This window comes from Anolis sagrei, chromosome 4 (genome assembly GCF_037176765.1).
Source record: "Anolis sagrei isolate rAnoSag1 chromosome 4, rAnoSag1.mat, whole genome shotgun sequence".
In the NCBI taxonomy this organism is placed as follows: domain Eukaryota; kingdom Metazoa; phylum Chordata; class Lepidosauria; order Squamata; family Dactyloidae; genus Anolis; species Anolis sagrei.
Genome location: NC_090024.1, coordinates 176,247,409 through 176,267,690, shown reverse-complemented (window position 1 = coordinate 176,267,690; position 20,282 = coordinate 176,247,409). Strand labels below are relative to the sequence as shown.

The 20,282-nt window shown below is 40.4% G+C and overlaps 1 protein-coding gene across 5 annotated transcripts in view; it reads right to left on the bottom strand.

Moving 5' to 3' along the window:
• Positions 1-10,901: 10,901 nt before the first annotated feature.
• Positions 10,902-20,282, bottom strand: part of SPATA6 (spermatogenesis associated 6) — a 39,995-nt gene continuing 30,614 nt past the window's right edge. For all 5 annotated transcript variants that reach the window (XM_060773469.2, XM_067467889.1, XM_060773468.2 and 2 more), the window contains 3 exons: positions 14,507-14,606; positions 14,170-14,285; positions 10,902-11,256 (listed from right to left, as the gene is read on the bottom strand). In XM_060773469.2, coding sequence (XP_060629452.2) covers positions 11,085-11,256; positions 14,170-14,285; positions 14,507-14,606 — 388 coding nt within the window. In that variant the 3' untranslated portion in view covers positions 10,902-11,084. The remainder of the gene's footprint in view (positions 11,257-14,169; positions 14,286-14,506; positions 14,607-20,282) is intronic.

Below are 20,282 nucleotides of genomic sequence, written 5' to 3'. Positions count from 1 at the left end.
TTTCCTGAACGTCAGGAGGGAGGGGACAGAGCTAACCTTTAGTGGGAGGGAGTTCCAAAGCTGGGGAGCCACCACTGAGAAGGCCCTGTCTCTCGTCCCCACCAACCGTGATTGTGAGGGTGGTGGGACCGAGAGTAGCCCCCCCCCCCGGAAGATCTTAATAGCCTTGATGGTTCATAGGGGAGAATCCGTTCGGACAGGTAAACTGGGCCAGAGCCGTTTAGGGCTTTATAGGTCAAAACCAGCACTTTGAATTGTGCCCGGAAGCTGATCGGCAGCCAGTGGAGCTGGCGTAACAGAGGGGTCGTATGGTCTCTGTACCCCGCCCCTGTTAGCAATCTGGCTGCCGCACATTGGACTGATTGAAGCTTCCGGGTAGTCTTCAGAGGCAACCCCACGTAGAGAGCATTGCAGTAGTCTAAACGGGATGTAACCAGAGCGTGGACTACCGTGGCCAAGTCAGACTTCCCAAGGTACGGGCACAGTTGGCGCACAAGTTTTAATTGTGCAAAAGCTGGTAATAACTGGCCCCACCCACTGTGCTGGACACACATTGGACTTGGTCTTCTGCCAGGGATGGGAGCAGGGTGGCGGTGTGGAGGAGTTGTCTATCTCTCCGTTGCCATGGACCGACCACTTCTCTCCGTTGCCATGGACCGACCACTTCCTGATCAGATTTAGGCTCACTGTGCCCCCCAACCTCCGCAAGGGTGGAGGACCCATTAAGATGGTCCGCCCCAGGAGGCTTATGGATCCGGATGGATTCCTGACGGCTCTTGGGGATTTTCCCGCCACCTCGGTAGGTGACCATGTCGAGGCCTTGGTCGCTCTCTGGAATGGGGAGATGACCAGGGCAATTGACATGATCGCTCCGGAACGTCCCCTCTCAAGTAACCGAGCTAAACCAGCTCCTTGGTTCACTGAGGAGCTGGCAGCGATGAAGCGAAGGAAGAGGGTACTAGAGAGCGTGTGGCGCTCGGACCCAAGCGAGCCAAACCGAACACGGTTTGTGTCCTTTTTAAGGGCATATGCCGCGGCAATAAAAGCCGCAAAGAAAACTTTCTTTGCGGCTACTATTGCGTCTGCAAAAAACCGTCCGGCGGAGTTGTTTCGGATTGTCAGAGGTCTTTTAACTCCCCCTACCTCAGGTGGGAGCCCTGACAATTCGGCCACGCGCTGTGAAGCATTTGCTCGGTTCTTTGCAGACAAAGTCGCTTTGATCCGCTCTGGGCTGGACGCCACATTAAATGCAGTCTCCGTGGATGTGACACAAGCACCTGCTTGTCCTATTTTGTTGGATTCTTTTCAGTTTGTGAAGCCCGAGGATGTGGACAAGATACTTGGAGGAATGAGGCCCACCACGTCCATCCTAGACCCCTGCCCATCCTGGCTTCTGAAGGAGGCCAGAGGGGGATTGGCCGAGTGGGTAACGGTGGTGGTTAATGCCTCCCTTCGGGAAGGCAAGATTCCAGCGAGCCTAAAACAGGCTGTTATAAAGCCGCTGTTGAAGAAACCATCATTGGACCCCACCAAATTCGACAACTTTCGGCCTGTTTCCAATCTTCCCTTCTTGGGCAAAGTCATGGAAAGCGTGGTGGCCTCACAACTCCAGGTATTCTTGAGAGACACGGATTATCTGGATCCGGCACAGTCTGGTTTCAGACCGGGACATGGTACCGAGACGGTCTTGGTCGCCTTAGTCGATGATCTACGCCGGGAGCTAGACAGGGGGAGTGTGTCCCTGTTGGTGCTCCTGGACCTCTCAGCGGCCTTCGATACCGTCGACCACGGTATTCTTCTGGGGCGCCTTGCAGAGATGGGTCTTGGGGGCACTGCTTTGCAGTGGCTCCGGTCATTTCTGGAGGGTCGCACTCAGAAGGTGTTATTGGGGGACTCCTGTTCAACACCACAGCCTTTGACCTGTGGGGTTCCTCAGGGCTCCATCCTGTCCCCCATGCTGTTTAACATCTACATGAAGCCGCTGGGTGAGATCATCCGGAGTTTCGGGGTGCGGTGTCATCTGTACGCAGATGATGTCCAACTCTGTCACTCCTTCCCACCTGCTACTAAGGAGGCCGTCGAAGTCCTGAACCGGTGCCTGGCCGCTGTAATGGTCTGGATGAGGGCGAACAAACTGAAATTAAATCCAGACAAGACAGAGGTACTCCTGGTCAGTCGCAAGGCCGAACAGGGTATAGGGTTACAGCCTGTGCTGGACGGGGTCGCACTCCCCTTGAAGGCGCAGGTTCGCAGCTTGGGTGTGACCCTGGACTCGTCGCTGAGCCTGGATCCCCAGGTTTCAGCGGTGACCAGGGGAGCATTTGCACAGCTCAGGCTTGTGCGCCAGCTGCGCCCGTATCTTGGGAAGTCTGACTTGGCCACGGTGGTACACGCTTTGGTCACATCCCGCCTCGACTACTGCAACGCTCTCTACGTGGGGCTGCCCTTGAAGACGGCCCGGAAGCTTCAGCTAGTCCAGCGCGCGGCAGCCATGTTGCTAACAGGAGCAGGGCGCAGGGAGCATACAACGCCCCTGCTGTCCCAGCTCCATTGGCTGCCGATTTGCTACCGGGCCCAATTTAAGGTGCTGGTGTTATCCTACAAAGCCCTAAACGGTTCCGGCCCAAAATACCTTGCAGACCGCATCTCGGCCTACGAGCCCACGAGGACCTTGAGATCATCTGGGGAGGCCCTTCTCTCGGTCCCGCCCGCCTCGCAGGCACGTCTGGCGGGGACGAGAGAGCGGGCCTTCTCAGTGGTGGCCCCCCGGCTGTGGAACACCCTCCCTGCTGAAGTGAGACAGGCGCCCTCCCTTATGGCCTTTCGTAGGAGCCTGAAAACATGGCTTTTCGAGTTGGCCTTCAACTGAGTGCTGTATCATTGGAAATGATGACTGGAATGGACTACGACTATGGAACTGATTATGACCCCATGATATGACGAAGCGGATTTTTAGCATAAGTTCATGTTACGTAGTAGTAGATTGTTGTGTACTGTCTTGATTTATTGTAAACTGTCTTTTCTATGTTGTTGTTCACCGCCACGAGTCGCCCTAGGGCTGAGAGTGGCGGTTTATAAATGCAGGAAATAAATAAATAATAAATAATAAATAAAAGCTCCCCTGATCACCGCCGAGACCTGGGGTTCTAGGCTCAGCGATGAGTCCAAGGTCACTCCCAAACTGCGAACCTGCGCCTTCAGGGGGAGTGTAACCCCGTCAAGCACAGGCTGTAACCCTATGCCCTGTTTGGCCTTTCGACTGACCAGGAGTACCTCTGTCTTGTCTGGATTTAGTTTCAATCTGTTGTCCCTCATCCAGTCCGTTACAGCGGCCAAGCACCGGTTCAGGACTTCAACAGCCTCCTTAGTAGCAGGTGGAAAGGAGTGACAGAGTTGGACATCATCTGAGTACAGGTAACACCGTACCCCGAAACTCCGGATGATCTCTCCCAACGGTTTCATATATATGTTGAACAACATAGGGGACAGTACAGAGCCCTGCGGGACCCCACAGTACAAAGGCCGCAGAGTCGAGCAGGTGTCCCCTAATAACACCTTCTGGGAGCGCCCCTCGAGAAAGGACTGGAGCCACTGCAAGGCAGTACCCCCAAGGCCCATTCCCGCGAGACGTCCCAGAAGGATACTGTGATCGACGGTATCGAAGGCCGAAGAGAGGTCCAGCAGAACCAACAGGGACACACTCCCCCTGTCCAGAATATATTGATTTAAAGGAACACAATTTAAAAGTAAAAAATCTAGACTATTCAATATAAGGAATATATATATATATATATATATATATATGGATAGTATATACTAGTATATGAAAATATGTATTTTTATATAGAGTAGGCATATATTTTACCTGAATATTAATGTCTGAATAATATGATTTATCAAGATCACATGGAACGGAGGTATTAATTTATTCTGAGTTCAGATCCTGTTAAAAAAGGAAGCCCTGCTATTTTTTCAATAAAAAGCTGCTTAGCATCAATTTCAATAAGGAAAGTTGAAATGTCTTCCCATCAATTGTGGCATTCACAGTAAGAGAAAGTAAGTATGTCAATAGAAAATAGGATCTAGGAATGAGGATAAGCACAATTCTGCTCACCAAAATGGGTGAGTTCAACGCAACGGCAAGCATGTTCTGTCATTCATTCCAGTCATTCTCAAGGGAAGAGGTTCCCAATAATTATCGCTCCACCAGTTTTGTACTTCAAATTCCAGAATCTTCTGCTAGAATGGGCAAGAAAGACAGATTTGGGGAGCTGATGTTCAACACTTCTGGGGGACCAAAATTGGGAAATATTTCTGTAGGCCTTTTGCAGATTTTCTTAGTGGTTTGTGCTGCCAGCCAATACAAGCCTCTGTACATCTTCTATGAGTTATAGGGTTTTTCTCTCCTCCACAACATTCATTGATAAGAGTGGAGGACTTGTGATAATAGATGGTGTTTCCAGTTTTAATCAAAATTGTTTTAATATACAGTATGACCTCACATCCATGAAACAAATATATGCAGCTTCACTTAAGCATTTTTTTTTTACTTATTCAGTTATTCACCAAATTTGGTCCACCATGTCATTTTATGTGGCCAGTGAGGCTTTCAATGCCAGGGCAACATAGTTACATTCACAGTCTTATAATTACAAATGGCCCTTGAAGGCAACCATAAGGCTGATTTGGCCCTTGGTCAAAATGAGTTTGACACCCGAGTGCCTCCTAAAAAATGTTACACTCTCTTCTTGGCACATCTGCTATTCGTGCCATTGAAAATAATAGGGTTTGCTATTATCTGTGGTTTCATATATCCATGTGAAGTCCAGGAACATATATGGGGATAATACAGTATATGACTATGTAAGGATCTTGATTTTACCACTGTTCAGTTTTTAGGCTACATGAAATCATGCACCAATGTCAATAATGCCAATATAAGTTCTTGAGCATGATGGAAAAGGTATCCAATTTCAAGAAGTATACAAAGACAGTTTGGAAGTCTTTACTGTGTCATTCTGTACACCACATCATTTTAAAAGCTCCCATAGACTCCATATGGTTACAAGAACAAGACTTGGTCACACCAGCTGAGTCCTAAATCAATGAAAGCTGAGAAGAGCACAAATAGCAAACTTTATAGCCATAAATACTAGACTTTCTCTCTTTCAGTGGGCTCTGACAGGTTTAACATTAGGCTCCATCACACACAAAAACAGTGGCTGTTTATTTCTGACAGCAACATGATTAAAAACCAGTAAACCGGGAAGGCAACAGCAAAGACTTTCTTTAGGTGTTTTGCTTCTTTAAAAGGAGTTTTTTTTAATGTTCTGATACATCACACCCATGACATAAGCTGTCAAAGAAACAGAAACATTAATTTTTGTATCACCATATCCCTGAGCACTTTGAAAAACATGAAGAATCTGAACACTGCTGAAAAGGTTAAAAGCCACAATGATACATAGTGAGTTTGGAATTTCACACATTCAAATTTCTTTTAAATGGCAACAACACACAGACACATATACAAGAAGAAAGAAACAGTGGTTAAAATCAGAATTAGGATGCCAGATTCGGCTGGAAAATTCCAAATGTATGGAATAATGTAAATAGAATGAAATTGGATTTATCTAATCCAGCAATGAATTTAAGGTGATGAAATGCTATTTATCCTCAAGAGCTATGTTCCTAATACAAAGGCATTGTTCCTTTCAAAGCAAAAAATAACCCCAGTGTCTAGAGAGGGTGCTGCTAATATAATGAAGAGGAAGTCCACACTTAGAAATCTGCGTATTTCTGCATGGCTGTATAGAGGGTCTAACTCCTATCCAAGTTGTATAACATTTTCACAATCCTATGGCTATGTTAGAACTGTATATTTCTAAGCTGAATCTAGGCTTGATCCATAAAACATGTAATCCCAAAAGTCAAATCCATTGGGGGGGGGGGGGGAGGAAGGAGGTTTAAAATAGTACTGTACATCAAACTGATGACCACTACCCTTTGAAGGCTCTGCATACCAAATTCATGGTAAATGCAGTCAGGCCCTAAACTTAAATGGGCCACTACAAAATTATCATTCTTTAGTACATTTTCCATTTCTGCGTGGATGCTCACATTATCCAGTTCTCTTCCTTTGAGGAAACACTGAAAATGGGCAGCATTCTGAATGATGCTAACACACCACAGTAAGTTTCTGCTTGGTAAATGTTTGTTTCCATCCTCTGTTAAAAACTGCATCCAGGGTAGCCGTCTTTCTCAGTACTGAGAGCCAGATGGATTTAGGAATTGTAAGATGCTTAAATCCACAAAGTATTTGGGATTCCTTTTAACATGCTTTTGATTCTTAAGCTCATGGAGTACACCGTCAATACTTTTTCAGCTGCATGCAGCTTATAAAGTCTTTCACCCACTGCTGCCATATGCCGATTACATTTTTATATCATTTGCAAACAAATAATCTAATGTACGACAGGAGTCCTCATATCCAGCAATAGAATTTATTTTGGGAAAGAAAGGACATGCCCACCAGTTTTTGTTTCTCTTCAATTATATGGGGCTTTTTCTGGACTGGACTAGGAAGCTCTCTTTTAAGACACAAAATGATGCCTCCCCGGTTACAGACACATCACTTTGTGAAAGGGAAAAGATAAGGAACAAGCACAGAAAAATGCTTTTGAAAACTACTTGGGAACTCAAAAATTTGCATTTGATAGAAGGGATTTAAATCGTATTAGAAGACAAGGTGCACTAAACAATTACTGTTTATTACAATGTTGGTTCACTGCCTAAAAGGTTACTTATCACTGCAGTTGAGGAGACACAGCCTGCCCTGTGCTTTTGTTTGCCAACAAACAGAAGGTTAGCCAACAGTAAGCCAAAGTGACTTGGGGAATTATGCATGGATTGAGATGAGGAATTTCTACCTCATTTTCATACTAAAAATAGTATTTAACCTGCAAAAGATGTCATATAATACTTGAAGACAATTACTAAAGAAAAAGGGAAAGCTCTTATTGTATATATGAAGAATAAGATCATATGAACATACTTTCATGCATAATTGCTACAATTATTGGTATTAACAACTCTGGTCTTAATGGAACAGTCTTGCAGGAAGTAGTGAGATGTCACAGGGAAGTAGTAGGCAAGATAAAGGATAAAGCCCAGCAGTAAGTAACAGAGAAGCTGCTTTGCATTTTATGAAAAGGAATACATTATAAATGTAAAATAATAGTCCATCCTGAGAACACAAATCCCTCTTCCTATCTTCAAATTTAGCAGAGCCAACACTACTGTACACAACTGATATAAAGAAGCTCATAAGTTATCATCTGAATGTACTTAATTGACAATAAGTATCACTGAACTCCACAGGATTTACCTATAAGCATATTTCTATATTTTACCTTTGTGTTTCCCTTTCCACTTCTTCTAAATTGCTAGGTTAGTGGAGGTTCAGAGTATTGCTGAAAGCCAAGGGAAAGATAACAATCTGTGGGAAATAAGCTTTCATTTAGGACAGGATTACTTAAGTGCAGTCTCCAGATGTTGCAGGACTCAAATTCCCATTAGTCCTGACAGAGGATTCTTAGTCCACCAACCTCTGGGCAGCCACACTTTTGTAAACCTAAAAGAATGCCCTTCAATATTCCAGTTCAGAAAGGCATTGTAATCCTCACCCTCATCTCAAACCTATCTGAACTTCTTTCTAAGGTAGCTTGAGAAGTTAAGAAAATACTTCTCTTCTTTTTTCCCTTCTTTCCCCTCCAGTTTTCTTGATTGTTTCTACTCCCCAATCCCCAGTTCCCAATTATTTCCCCTTTTCCAACTTTTCTATTTGGAAATTGTTCTCACTCTTTCGATGTTCTATCTCCTTTCAAGTAAAAGTATAATAAAAATTAATTGGGGAAAAAGAGAAGTAAGAAAATAGAAACATAACAACTAGCTATCTGGGAATTACAGAGGACAGCCTGCTGCATTTCATTTCTGATACGAAAAAGAGATGAGGGGTTCTATCCCTCCTTTCCCAGAATAACTTGTCTAAACAGTTTTATGCATTTTGTTCTCATCCCTAGATTCCAGACGAAGACTTAATAAAAGGCCTACTTAATGAAATGCACCCAGGAAACCTTTTCCTGTGAAAAAGCACATTTCAGAATCAGTGAGGGAGGATACTGGGGAACCTAAGGCTGGTAAGTCTGGTCCCAAAAGAGTGTATTTTTCTGTAATCCAGCCCAAGAACTTGGTTCAAGGGAGCAGCATTTAGTTTATCATGCAGACCTTGAAAAATGGCAGTTGTGAAAAAAGACACCATCAATGAGATGAAGAAGTGTGAACTATCCTTGTATTTAGGTTTTATGGTTGCTCTTTTACACTTCTGTACAAACAATAACCCATCATTCTGCTGCATCTGTGATTCTATTTCATTTTCAGAGATATAGACGTTAGTGTGGATCAGTATGCAACGAGATCTTGAAGCACCTTTGAGACTGAAAGATGTTAATAGCTTAAGCTTTTGTAGACTTAAGTCTACTTCAAGAGATCCAAGTAATGTCTAGGAACAGACCTTTGTACCTATGGACGAGCTATGTAACTGTGACCGGCAACAGAAATGCATAACTTGTGGGGATGGTGATGAGGTGGAAAGTTCATTTTTAGCAATGGTTGTTGTAGGATTTTTTTTTTATCACGTCAGAAATGACTTGAGAAACTGCAAGTCACTTATGGTATGAGAGAATTGGCTGTCTGCAAGGATGTTGCCCATGAGACAGATATTTAGCCATCCTGTGGGAGGCTTCCCTCATGTCCCCGCAAAGGAAACTGGAGCTGACAGATGAGAGCTCACAACGTCTCATGGATTCAAACCTCCAGGTCAGCAGTTCAGCCCGCATAAGGGTTTAACCCATTGCACCATCATGGCTGTAGGATAAAGGCAAGAGGAGATATGTTCCCTAAAGCCAAGGTGAGCAGATAACTATAGGGACAATAAAGTCAAGTCTTGGTTGAACTGAGATCCCAGTTATCAGGGCTCTGGAACTGTGACATCCCCACCACCACACACACAATTCAGAATTTGAAGCCATTTCAGAATTAGCAGTTACTGTCAGAATGCCTTCTCCGAGCAGGCCTAGTGCCAATTTTGCTGTCACCCCAGCCCCAAAAGAAGGCATCTTTAATTAGCATTTTAAAAATTAGCCTTTGCTGTTTTTAGCTGCTGTACTGAATTAGAATCCCCATCTTCTATAATACAATTATTCTACATATATGTCAACTTATATTTTATATTGAGAATTTACTATTTTATTTGCTATTGTATACCACTTGGATATTTTCACATGGGGGACTAAAATGTCTTTCAGTAAAGAAATTATTATTTGGCCACAAACAGTCCTGTGAGGATATGTGACTTCCAGTTTTCTGATGCAAACACAGTAGTACAAAATGGAGGCTGCCTGGTAATACAATAACACATTGCATATGCTTCATGACATTTGCCAGCTCCCTTGGTAAACGATACTTATTTAAGTCTATTTCTCTGATTGTAGAGAACAACTATTCCAAAAAGAATGTCTTTCTTTCTTTTCTTTTTGAAAGGAGTAAGAGATACAAAGTCCTGTTTCTGATTTTTTTTTCTTGAAGAAAGTGAGAAGCTTGTCCTGATTTGTTAATGTGGGAAATATGCAATGGAAGGCTGGAAAGGTTTCTTCTCAGGGGAAGTTTCAAAACTGCTGGTGAACATTTGGTGTCCTTTAGCAGAAAGATGCCCTGCTTTGCCAGTACAGTTCTGCCAAAGCATCCCTTGAGCCCAAAAGGACGGGCTCCAAATTTGATCATATTGAGATACAGGACATTCATAATGTTTGCATTTGGCTGTGTTACCTGATATGCTCCAGACTTCCTTTATAAAACACTGCCCTGACATTGCTGGTGAAATCTGAAAAGAACACTGGAACGTATTTGATCTTGGGAAATTTGAGAACAAGCACAGTGAGAAAGATGGTTGAAAGAGGTGTAGAACTGAAAGAGATTTGAAGGTTATCTTCTCCAAAATTCCAGCTCAGTGTAGAATTCAGTTAACAGCAAAGATGGAAACTGAAACTCACTATTGGCAAAGCTACTGGGATTTTTAGTCCAACAACATCTGGAAGGCGACATGACTCCCATTCTTAAACTACAGCATTGCTATGTTAAGCCAAGATTATCAACAGAACATTATAATTCAAAGTAGTACAGGAAAGGAGGAAAAACTTGGTCTTATAGTAGAAAAGTTTCAATGGGAATAATTTCCCTATTTCTCATGATGCACAACAAAATCAGCTCATAGGCAACACACACACACACACACACACACATATATACACACTTCTTTTGATATAATTTCAATATTGGGATACTAGGATGTTTGTACATATATATGTCTGCAGTAAACAAGGCATTTATGCTATTATATCAGGAGCAACAACAACAGGCACCTTATTGATAGAGAATATGAGCTCTGAAGCTGATGCACACTTTACCACTATTCATGCTGACTTCATACATTCAGCCATCATGAAAAATGCTGCTCTTCATTCCTCTTCTTGCATAGACATATGGATGAACTATACATTTTCAGGAAGATAATTACTGATACAGCACTGCTACTGAAAACCAGCCTCATGGATGCTTTTCAATAGCAGAATGTTAGAAACGTATTACTGGAAGCAATGGAAATGGATGGTTTCCATTTGTGCCTGTGTGAGGACTTGAAAAGCATGATGGATATACAAAACCATGGACATCTGTGTGGTGAATAAGCATGCATATTCACCCTGTTTAAAGCTGCATGTTTGAAAAATAGGAAGTTTATCATACTGGCACATCTATAAATCCCATATGCAAACAACACATCCTACTTAATATTCTCCAGATTTTATTTCTTTTCCTTTTGGAGTCCCAGCCTCAGAATTTACAGGTTTATGTAAAAATATTTCAGGTAAAAAAGAGAAAAAATAATACAAAGATTAATCACATAAACATCACATTTAAATGATTTGTCTAAATGATTATTGTTCATTTCTCCCTGTACTAAGATAAACTTATTTATTTTTCGAAATGGAGCCCGAAGCTTTTCTATACATGTTTCGATAGATTTTCTCCAGGCTGTCCTCAAAGATTGCTCTGTGTGGTTTGTTTTTATACTCAGAAGCTTGGTTGTTCCAATATTCACCATTATCCAGATGAACCATGATGTTCTGCCGTATGGATGAACTAGTAAGGTTCCACCATCCAAAACAAAAAAAAATGGGGGGGGGGGGAGACACACATTTTAAAATATTATTTTAAAACATTCATGAGAATAATGACAGGTACTTATATTTTGTTTATTCTTTTAAAAGCAGGAGAACATGGGTGCCACCTATACATTTTTACTTTTGTGTAGATCCTATTTGCAGATGCTATGGTTGCAGCTAAAATTTTCTACACCGACATGGTTACCTAAACTCAGAACTACATTACAGTATATTCTATTTCATGTACATAAATGTGGCAGTATAGGAGAAGGTGACTTGACTCCTGTGAGAAACAGAACAAATGCAAGTGGCCCCTAAGCTAGTGGTGTCAAACTTGTGGTCCTCCAGATGTTTTGGACTTCAGCTTCCAGAATTCCTGACCATTGGACAAGCTGGGCTTCTGAGATGTAGAGTTCCAAACACCTGAAGGGCCACAAGTTTGATACCTCTGTCCTAAACACTTTGTCAGAATAAAATAAATAAATAAATAAAACAGCTGCATCCTTCTAATCCAGAGATTCCCACATCTCTTTTCCCCTAAACAAACGGACTGACATTGTAGGATGTGGAATTTATTTTATTCCTTTCATGATAGCAAGCTAAATACAATTCAGAATTTGGAAATGGATTCACCAGCAAATTAGTTTCATTACATGAAATGCTGTAGTTGCTATATTTTTTGGAACAAAATAAAATCTTCACTACTGTTATAAAGGTAAAGATAGTCCCCTGACATTAAGTCCAGTCATGTCTGACTCTGGGGTGTGGTGCTCATCTCCATTTCTAAGCCGAAGAGCCAGCGTTGTCCGTAGACACCTCCAAGGTCATGTGGCCGGCATGACTGCATGGAGCGCTGTTACCTTCCCGCCGGAGCGGTACCTATTGATCTACTCACATTTGCATGTTTTCGAACTGCTAGGTTGGCAGAAGCTAGGGCTGGCAGCGGAAGCTCACGCCGCTCCCCGGAATCGAACCTGTGACCTTTCGATCAACAAGCTCAGCAGCTCAGTGCTTTAACCCACTGCGCCACCGGGGGCTCCTGTTATAGCCATCTTTAAAAAAATACTTGATGAAATCTCTTGGCTTTGGTTTTCTATACAAAGCACACCTGACAGGTCTGAACAAGAGTACTGCACAAAGAACAGCATAATGTTGTTCCAAGAAATCCATTTCCTTTGCCTAGAACCATAGTCACCACAACAAATCAAGATATGCTTATAGTGAGTGGAAGCACTTTGTGTGAATTCCACATCACTGTACTGACAACGTCTTGATGCTTCACAGTCCCTTGATTTGTAAATGTCCATTAGTTGTCCCTTCCTCATGAGAAATTGAACACTGGAATGGACATTGCTACATCCATGTTAGGAAAAAAAATCAGTCTGCAGTCTTAACTGAAAACTATCCTGACAAGCCAAACTGAAGTGATTTGGGGATTACTTGCACAAATCATATTAAGACAAGGATAAGTGCACTCAACTCCACTTTCGGAGACACCTGTCATATACCTGTCACATGCTTTTGTTCCATCTCTTTTAGTCCCATAAGTTCCTCTCAAAGTCACCCCCACACTAAATATTTCAATACCACAGTCCTTCTGCACAGTCCCCATGGTTTTCAATCATTTACATTAGTGTGAACATTTGGTCAGCAAAACTACATTCTCCTCTGAACTCTGTCTTAATATGCTATTTATGAGGACGATAGCAGACTTCAAGCTGTCAAAATGTCCTTGAGTCTCTCTCTTTAGCCTCTACTCCCTTGACTGCACTACCTAATGTGATGATTCCATCAGTGTCCAGCTCTATTTGAGTATTCCATTTTAAAGTACATTCTTTCAATGATGCTATGACAATAGCCATTCCAGGATTTTTTTTAATGCACAGCCTGTAGCTCCGACAATCTCTATCAAGAACATAAGAGACATAATTATGCTGGAATTAGTTAATAAAGCAACAGTTAGAGAACTTAGAGTGTGGACTAGGCTCAAATATGTCCACATCCAATATCCCTGCGATAATGTGAAAAGCTTCGAGCCTCGTAAGTTAAGTGACTCTTGTATACACTGCTACACTCATCATAGTTATGATCAAAACTTGGTCTCTTATGATGCAACCTTGGTATTATCATATTACTTCAACAATATTGGATGTAGTAGTTTGCCTGCTTCTAATCATATAACTTAAAGGGACAGAATAGAAGAGGGATAAGATATGTATAGAAGAGAAACATAGAGCTTCTCTCCATTAGCAAAAAATGACAGAATAACCTCAAATGGATAGTTGGCTGTCTTCATGACACTCAGCTACTTCCAACAAGTACCCCCATTTATGTTTTGTTTTTCAGTTTAAGCAGGATTTTCCCCATACTGGGCAAAATTGGGGGATATTCCAGATTTTGCTGAGTGCACAGTTTGCTGATTGTTTGTGCCAATTATCTGCCTGGACAGTTGGATTGGGTACAACTTGGTCCAAGCTGCTGTCCAAACAGGACACTGGCACCACCATCCTTTGCTTGTGCTCTTCGGGGAATAGGTTATGGCTGTGTTCCTGTCATTCCTAGCTGGCACAAACTCCTGGATTAAACTCCTCAGTGTAGATGAATCACCATTGAAATCAATATATTTTACACCAGATTAAACTCCTCAGTGTAGATGAATCACCACTGAAATCAATAATCTTAAGTCTGATTCATTTGTGGGTTTTTTTACAGCTCAGGTGTATCAGGCATGCAAAGTATTTTCACATAATGTTTTCTACAACTTCAGTTTAATTTACATAGTTTAGTTCAATGACAATAGCATAAACAGAATAGAATAGAACTGTCAACAGAGTAAAAAGGCTAAGCATGGACTATGGTAAGAAAGAAATAACAGGAAGAGAAATGTTACCTGCTCTGAAGCTCGTTGTAGCTTGAAGAATCTATACAGGAAACTTCTCCTTTTTTATTAGAAGTCCTTGTCTTGCTTGTTCTAGCAGACTCTTCTTTTGACAAACAACTGTCATCCTAAGAAATTAAGATCAGCATCTCATGATAATCCCGTTTGTTGATATTTCTCCTTTAAAAAAATAGTATTTCTTACAGCATACATTACTGAAGAAAGATGTACTGTTGGGGCTTTGGGGATGGGACTCAAGGAGGAACAAGGCATCTGGCCTAGAACAGTTCCTTCATGGCCTAGAACAGTTTCCCATTCTTCCTTTACACCTTTTAATTGAAAAACTTACAAATGTCAGTCTTTGCCTTGCACTGTGCGTCCTTAAAATATTTTTCACCCGCTTATGGATATCTTCTCCATTTACTGGTGTGCTCCAAACAGAATGAAACCTTGAATGAAAAACATTTTATGGCTGATGTCACTTAGTGTGAGTGCTATACATTACTGGTATTGCTTTGTATTATATCATCATTATTTTCTCTTCTATAGATACATATAATGAATACATTTAAAAAATATAAAGCACACACTTAATTCTAGTAGTATATAGTATAAATCTGAACAATCTTTTTGCAATTGTGTCAGTACAGTCCATGCAGACAGATCTTTTGTCTCCTCAGGTATTTGTGCCAACACTTTCCAGCAATGAAAAAAATGCTATGAATACAGATTTCATCAAGTTGGTATGGACTAAATCTTCTGCATACTATTTGAGGACTTTGATGTAACTGTAGGACAATTTTACTATTCTCTGCAGCATAGTGCAGTTTTATGGCATATGGAACTTCAGCAAAATTGTTAAAGTTTTTTGGAGGATCTGCATGCAGAAAAAGAAAGTTGACAAACCTCTTACTGGAGTAAGGAAATAACATTAGTAAATAGGGCATATAACAGAATCATTTCTGAACTTTCAAAAAGAATCGGTACACATCCCTCTGGTTATTAGATGTTATTAGGGGAAAGGATATGTAGTACCAAGTCTATATACAATTCATTTTGATGGAACTTTGAAGCAAGCACAGTTTTCTAAACATATGATGTATTTCTATTTGTCACCAATCAATTTTCCAGTGTTGTTCCACATCACAATGTTAGCCTGTGTTTGGGATAAAAGTGGGATCAGGATTCTGCCGTATTGAAAAAAAGTTTTAAAATTCTTTTCTATAAACTATACACAGTGAAATGACCTAACAATCCACTAGTGTGCACTGTGGCATAAAAAATGTTTACTGGCAACATAGCTTTCTACTTGATTTTCTAAACACAAATATTTAAGTATTAATAAAAACAGTATCAGCTTCTTTTTAATTGTCTTATTTGAGACATAACTATAAAACCTAATCCACACTTTAAGTCATTATGTTAATATTTACACCATCCAAAGTCACCATACAATGAAGCTAAACCTGAAATGTAACACCTATAATCTAAATTGAAACCTTTTTATGATGTGCTTACACCTGGAGGAGATATTCTCTGAAGCTCATTTTAAAAAAGTAATTTCTTAAACTATAAATAAAAGGAATGCCTCTAGTATAAAGGCTGAAATAATGCCTGTGTAAACCACAAAGTCCATACATATGGGATTAAGGTGTCAGTAGTTTCTTGCAATACTGTTGGAATGGTTTTATTATTTTACTGACTTTACTCTGACAAAACAAAATAAACCTCTACAGCTGCATTCTTTGTCATACTTTGTCATTTTCTTTGGGACTAGCAAACATTCTGCAGTTACACCAGTTTAAATTGTTTATTGATTCCAATAGATTGTATAAACACTTTGGATATATAGCTCAGTGACCTAGAATAAGCCAGATCAATAAAGAACTACTCATAATTCATTTGAAAGATGCTATGCTGGAGCAATCAACAATACAAATTATTTTCTCTTGTAATGTAGCTAAAAGCATTTTAAAAAAACAACCATCATGAAAATTTGGGTATATATTCTAGAAACTATATTTTTTGCCTATTCGTTCAAGTAAAACAGACAATCCTTTACAAGTCTACATAGAAAAAAATCACACTGGATTCAATGGAACTTGCTTCCATAAAATATGAATACGACTGAAGTCTCTCCCCCCCCCCCCCACAAAGTTTGTCCACATAAACTATTTAAACAGAAGGTTACAGTTCTCAAGCACATTTAAAAAATACATGTGTTCACTGAATCATGCACTTCCATACAACTAAATTTTCAAGTACTAAAGGGCAAAATATACTAATGTGTTTAGAATTATCCAAGTTATTATAAGCATATTCTACAAAACATTTGTAGTCTCATGTGGATTTTTGTCCTTATCACGGAGAATCACAGTAAGTGCAATCTCACCTCTGTGGCTTTCCTGAAGAATTTATTAGGTTCAAAAGGGATTTGTGCTAAGAGGAGAAGGGAAAAGATACACAAGGACAAACTATCATAGGACAAAAATCAATGAAGTGCTGTAGGAGCAGATGTACAGTTGGAGAGTGGAACTTAGCAAAACAAAATTGCTCCATGTGAAAGTATGATAGAAAAATAATGTTTGAGCTTATGACTGAAAGTATACTAATTAAGAAAATGAGATTTATTGTACACACTAAGACTACAATCCTACACATACTTATCCAAACATATGGCACACTGAATTCAGTGGGACTTATGTCTGAGTAAACATGTGCAGGGTTGAGGGCAATGATTAGGAAATATCCAGGTGCCAAGCTGTGGATTGTTCTAATATAGACAATTCTGTAGTTAATGGCATATTCTGCAAAATGTGTAACAATCCATCAGCTATTGGCATCCAACTGGTGATCTGATAAAACAATTGATGAATCCCACCCTCATCTCGCCTCCCTGAAAATAAATAACAACAACAACAACAACAACAATCTTTATTTCTAACCTGACCTATCTCCCCAAGGGGACTCAGGGCTGCTTCCAGTAAAAAACACAATGGCAAACATTCAATGCCAAAAACCAACAACATAAAGCAAATAAAAAATAAACTCAATTAAATTAATATAACAACATAAATAAGCGTAGCATAATACAACCCATGACCTGATTGACATGGTATCATTTCAAAGAAGGGACATAGGTCAAAATTAAAACTTTTCAATGTTTGCTTAGAAGTAAGAGGCCAATTTCCATGTTTCACTATATTGTATGCCCTGGCAATAGCATTTTACAAACTGGAGATTGCCTCAGGAGATTCACATCTGAGGTAAACTGTTTATCTCAAGGCCTGAAATGCAAGTACTCTATTCAAGAGCAGCAATCCCACTTAACAAACCCATTCAGGAACAAAAAGGAAACCAAATCACCCATTTAACTCTTTCATGCATTCAAGTTAATTTTAAGAGACAATTTATTGCTCACTTTCTTTCCTAAAATACTAGGACTTAAATATCAAACCACATTTTATCTGAAACCAGCTAAACCCAAACACGCTTTGCTGTGGCCTAGTCTGATATGAAATTTATGAGATAATAAATAAAAGTATTGTTACAAACATATATTCACCGAGAAAACACATCATTCAATTCAATATTCTGCCTTGCATTGCTGTGTCTATGTGGAATGATAGGAAAGGAAAGAAAAAGAGGGTTTTTAAAAACAGAAATCATGTTTATTATAAAACTAGTGGATTGACTACATTTTTGGTTTGTCCGTTTTCTGCATAAACATAAAGATCTGACAGTTTAGGACTCTGGAGAATGCCACGTACAAGTGCCCATGAGAGAAGCAATAGTTTTCTAAATTCAAACCACACACTTGTCAAGATTATCCCTGCGATTATTGATAGTCATAGCGAATGCAAGGGGGAAATTGCAGTTGTTAGTACTCGAATGCCATGTCGGTCGGAATGAGTGATATGCCAATAGCAACCAATCATAGCTCAGCTTTCATTTCTTATATTGCTGAGGTGAAATGTCTGCTCCTCTGTGATTGGTTGGTATTTCTTATACTGCCAAGGTAAAAGGAAAGCTGTGCTATGTAATGATAGGTAAGGAAAAATAAAGAGTTTTTTTTTTTTTACTGAAATCAATTTTTATTGTAAACCTAGTGGACTGACTCCATTTTTAGTTTGTCTGTTTTCTGCAAAAACATAAAAGATCTGACGGTTTACCGACTCTGGAGAATGCTACGTGTAAGTGCCCATGAGAGAAGCTATAGTTTTCTAAATTCAAACCACACACTTGAAAAGATTACCCTTGCACTTTATTGATAGTCATAGCAAATACAAAGCGTATTGGAAACTGAAGTCGTTAGTACTCAAACGCCATGTCCATTGGAATGAGTGGTATGTCAAAAGCAAGCAAACATAGCTCAGCTTTCATTTCTTATCCTGCTGAGATAAAATGATAGCAGCTCTGTGATAGGCTGTTATTTCTTTTACTGCTGAGGTAAAGGGAAAGCTGTGCAGTGATTGGATGCTTTGGGCATTACAGATTCCACTTTCTGTATTCCCGGACTGCTAATTTTACTCTAAATATACACGTGTCTTGAAATGCAATATTATGTCACATTTTCAGTGCTCAGTTTTCATTTCTTATATTGCTGAGGTAAAATAAAAGCTAGGCTGTGAGTGGTTGCTTTGGTCATCACAAATTTCACTTTGTCTATTCCTGGACTGCTTTTACTCTAAATACACACATGCATTTGAATGCAACGTTGTTTTAATTTTATTCTACTATATAAATATGTTGTGTCGAAATGTCAAGTTGATTGACTGACTACTTTTTGAGTTTTGCAAGAACAAACATATACATGCTGAGATTTTATATATAAAGATGATCTCTAGTGCAAGAGCCAGAAGCGGAACTCCTGTAATAATGCCTCCTTGCACTTTAGATTGTTGTGAGGAGGATAAAAACAGCAGTCAACTGCTTCCCTGCCAACAAGAGAATTGAGTCCTGTTGCTTGCAGTGTCTGCTGTCTGGTAAGTGGGCATTGGGGGAGTTTCACAGTTCCTACATATTTCCTTAACCAGCAAATATTCTGAGATTTTGAATATGAACCATTTATGAATGCATACTTTACGTTAGTATTCATAACTGGCTTAGTGAATTCTGGCAAAACTTCCTAGTGATTGCAATGTACAATGTTTTCTCCTACATGTAGATCACATGTGCCACTCAACCACTCTCCATAAGAATCCAGACTATGGGGAAAAAGAACCTTTGCTGAGATTCAGTTACAAATGCATAACTGAGTAACATCTCTCATCCCAACCCTAGACCTACCTTAGCAGCCAGTAGCACACCAAGTAATTGCAGTCTATCCTGTTAGGATTAGGGCATAGCAAACTGACATTTCCAACACTGTCCATCAGCAAGTGAGGCTGTGACAATCGGAACCAGGACTCCTGTCACTATTCCTTGTACCAGAGATCACTGGCAGGAGGGAGGTGGAAACATCATGCCGCTGTACTTCAATTGCCAGCAGAACAGACTTTTATGGCTTGGTCCAGCGGTTGCTTCTTAAGGTGAGGACAGGGGGAGGGGGGTGACGATTATGGCAATAGTGCCAATATTGTAAAATATATAGTATTAGCTAACACAGAGCACCTATGGATCTGTAAGTATAGGTTACGAATCCACAACCTCAAAACAGAATACTGAGTAAGCTCTGCTATTAGTTCCACTGACAGCAACTGCATTCAGAATGTGTAGGGTTCAGTGACCCCCCCCCCTTTAGTGACCCTGAAATATTATGTTGTTGATGGTAGAAAGAAGCCATTTTGATCAGTGTTGAAGGGATAAAGGAGGATATTGCTTTCTCAATAATTCTGATGACATCTGCCCAGGAGTTGAAGAGAACCAAACATATACATGGAACATAGGGAAAACCACAGTTGTCATATTGAACTAACCCCAGAAAGAATTTTTATACTGACAGATACACAAAGAGTGAGCACAGGAGTCAACTATTTAGCTATACACAGATAATACTTTTGTCTTTTTTAGATCTCTTCAAACAAGTATTCAGCTGCTCACCCTGAAAAACTTGCTTCTGTCATATAAAGAAACTTCAGGTTTAGAAAGTGTCTCCTTTCTGGGAGGTTGTGAGAACAAATCAC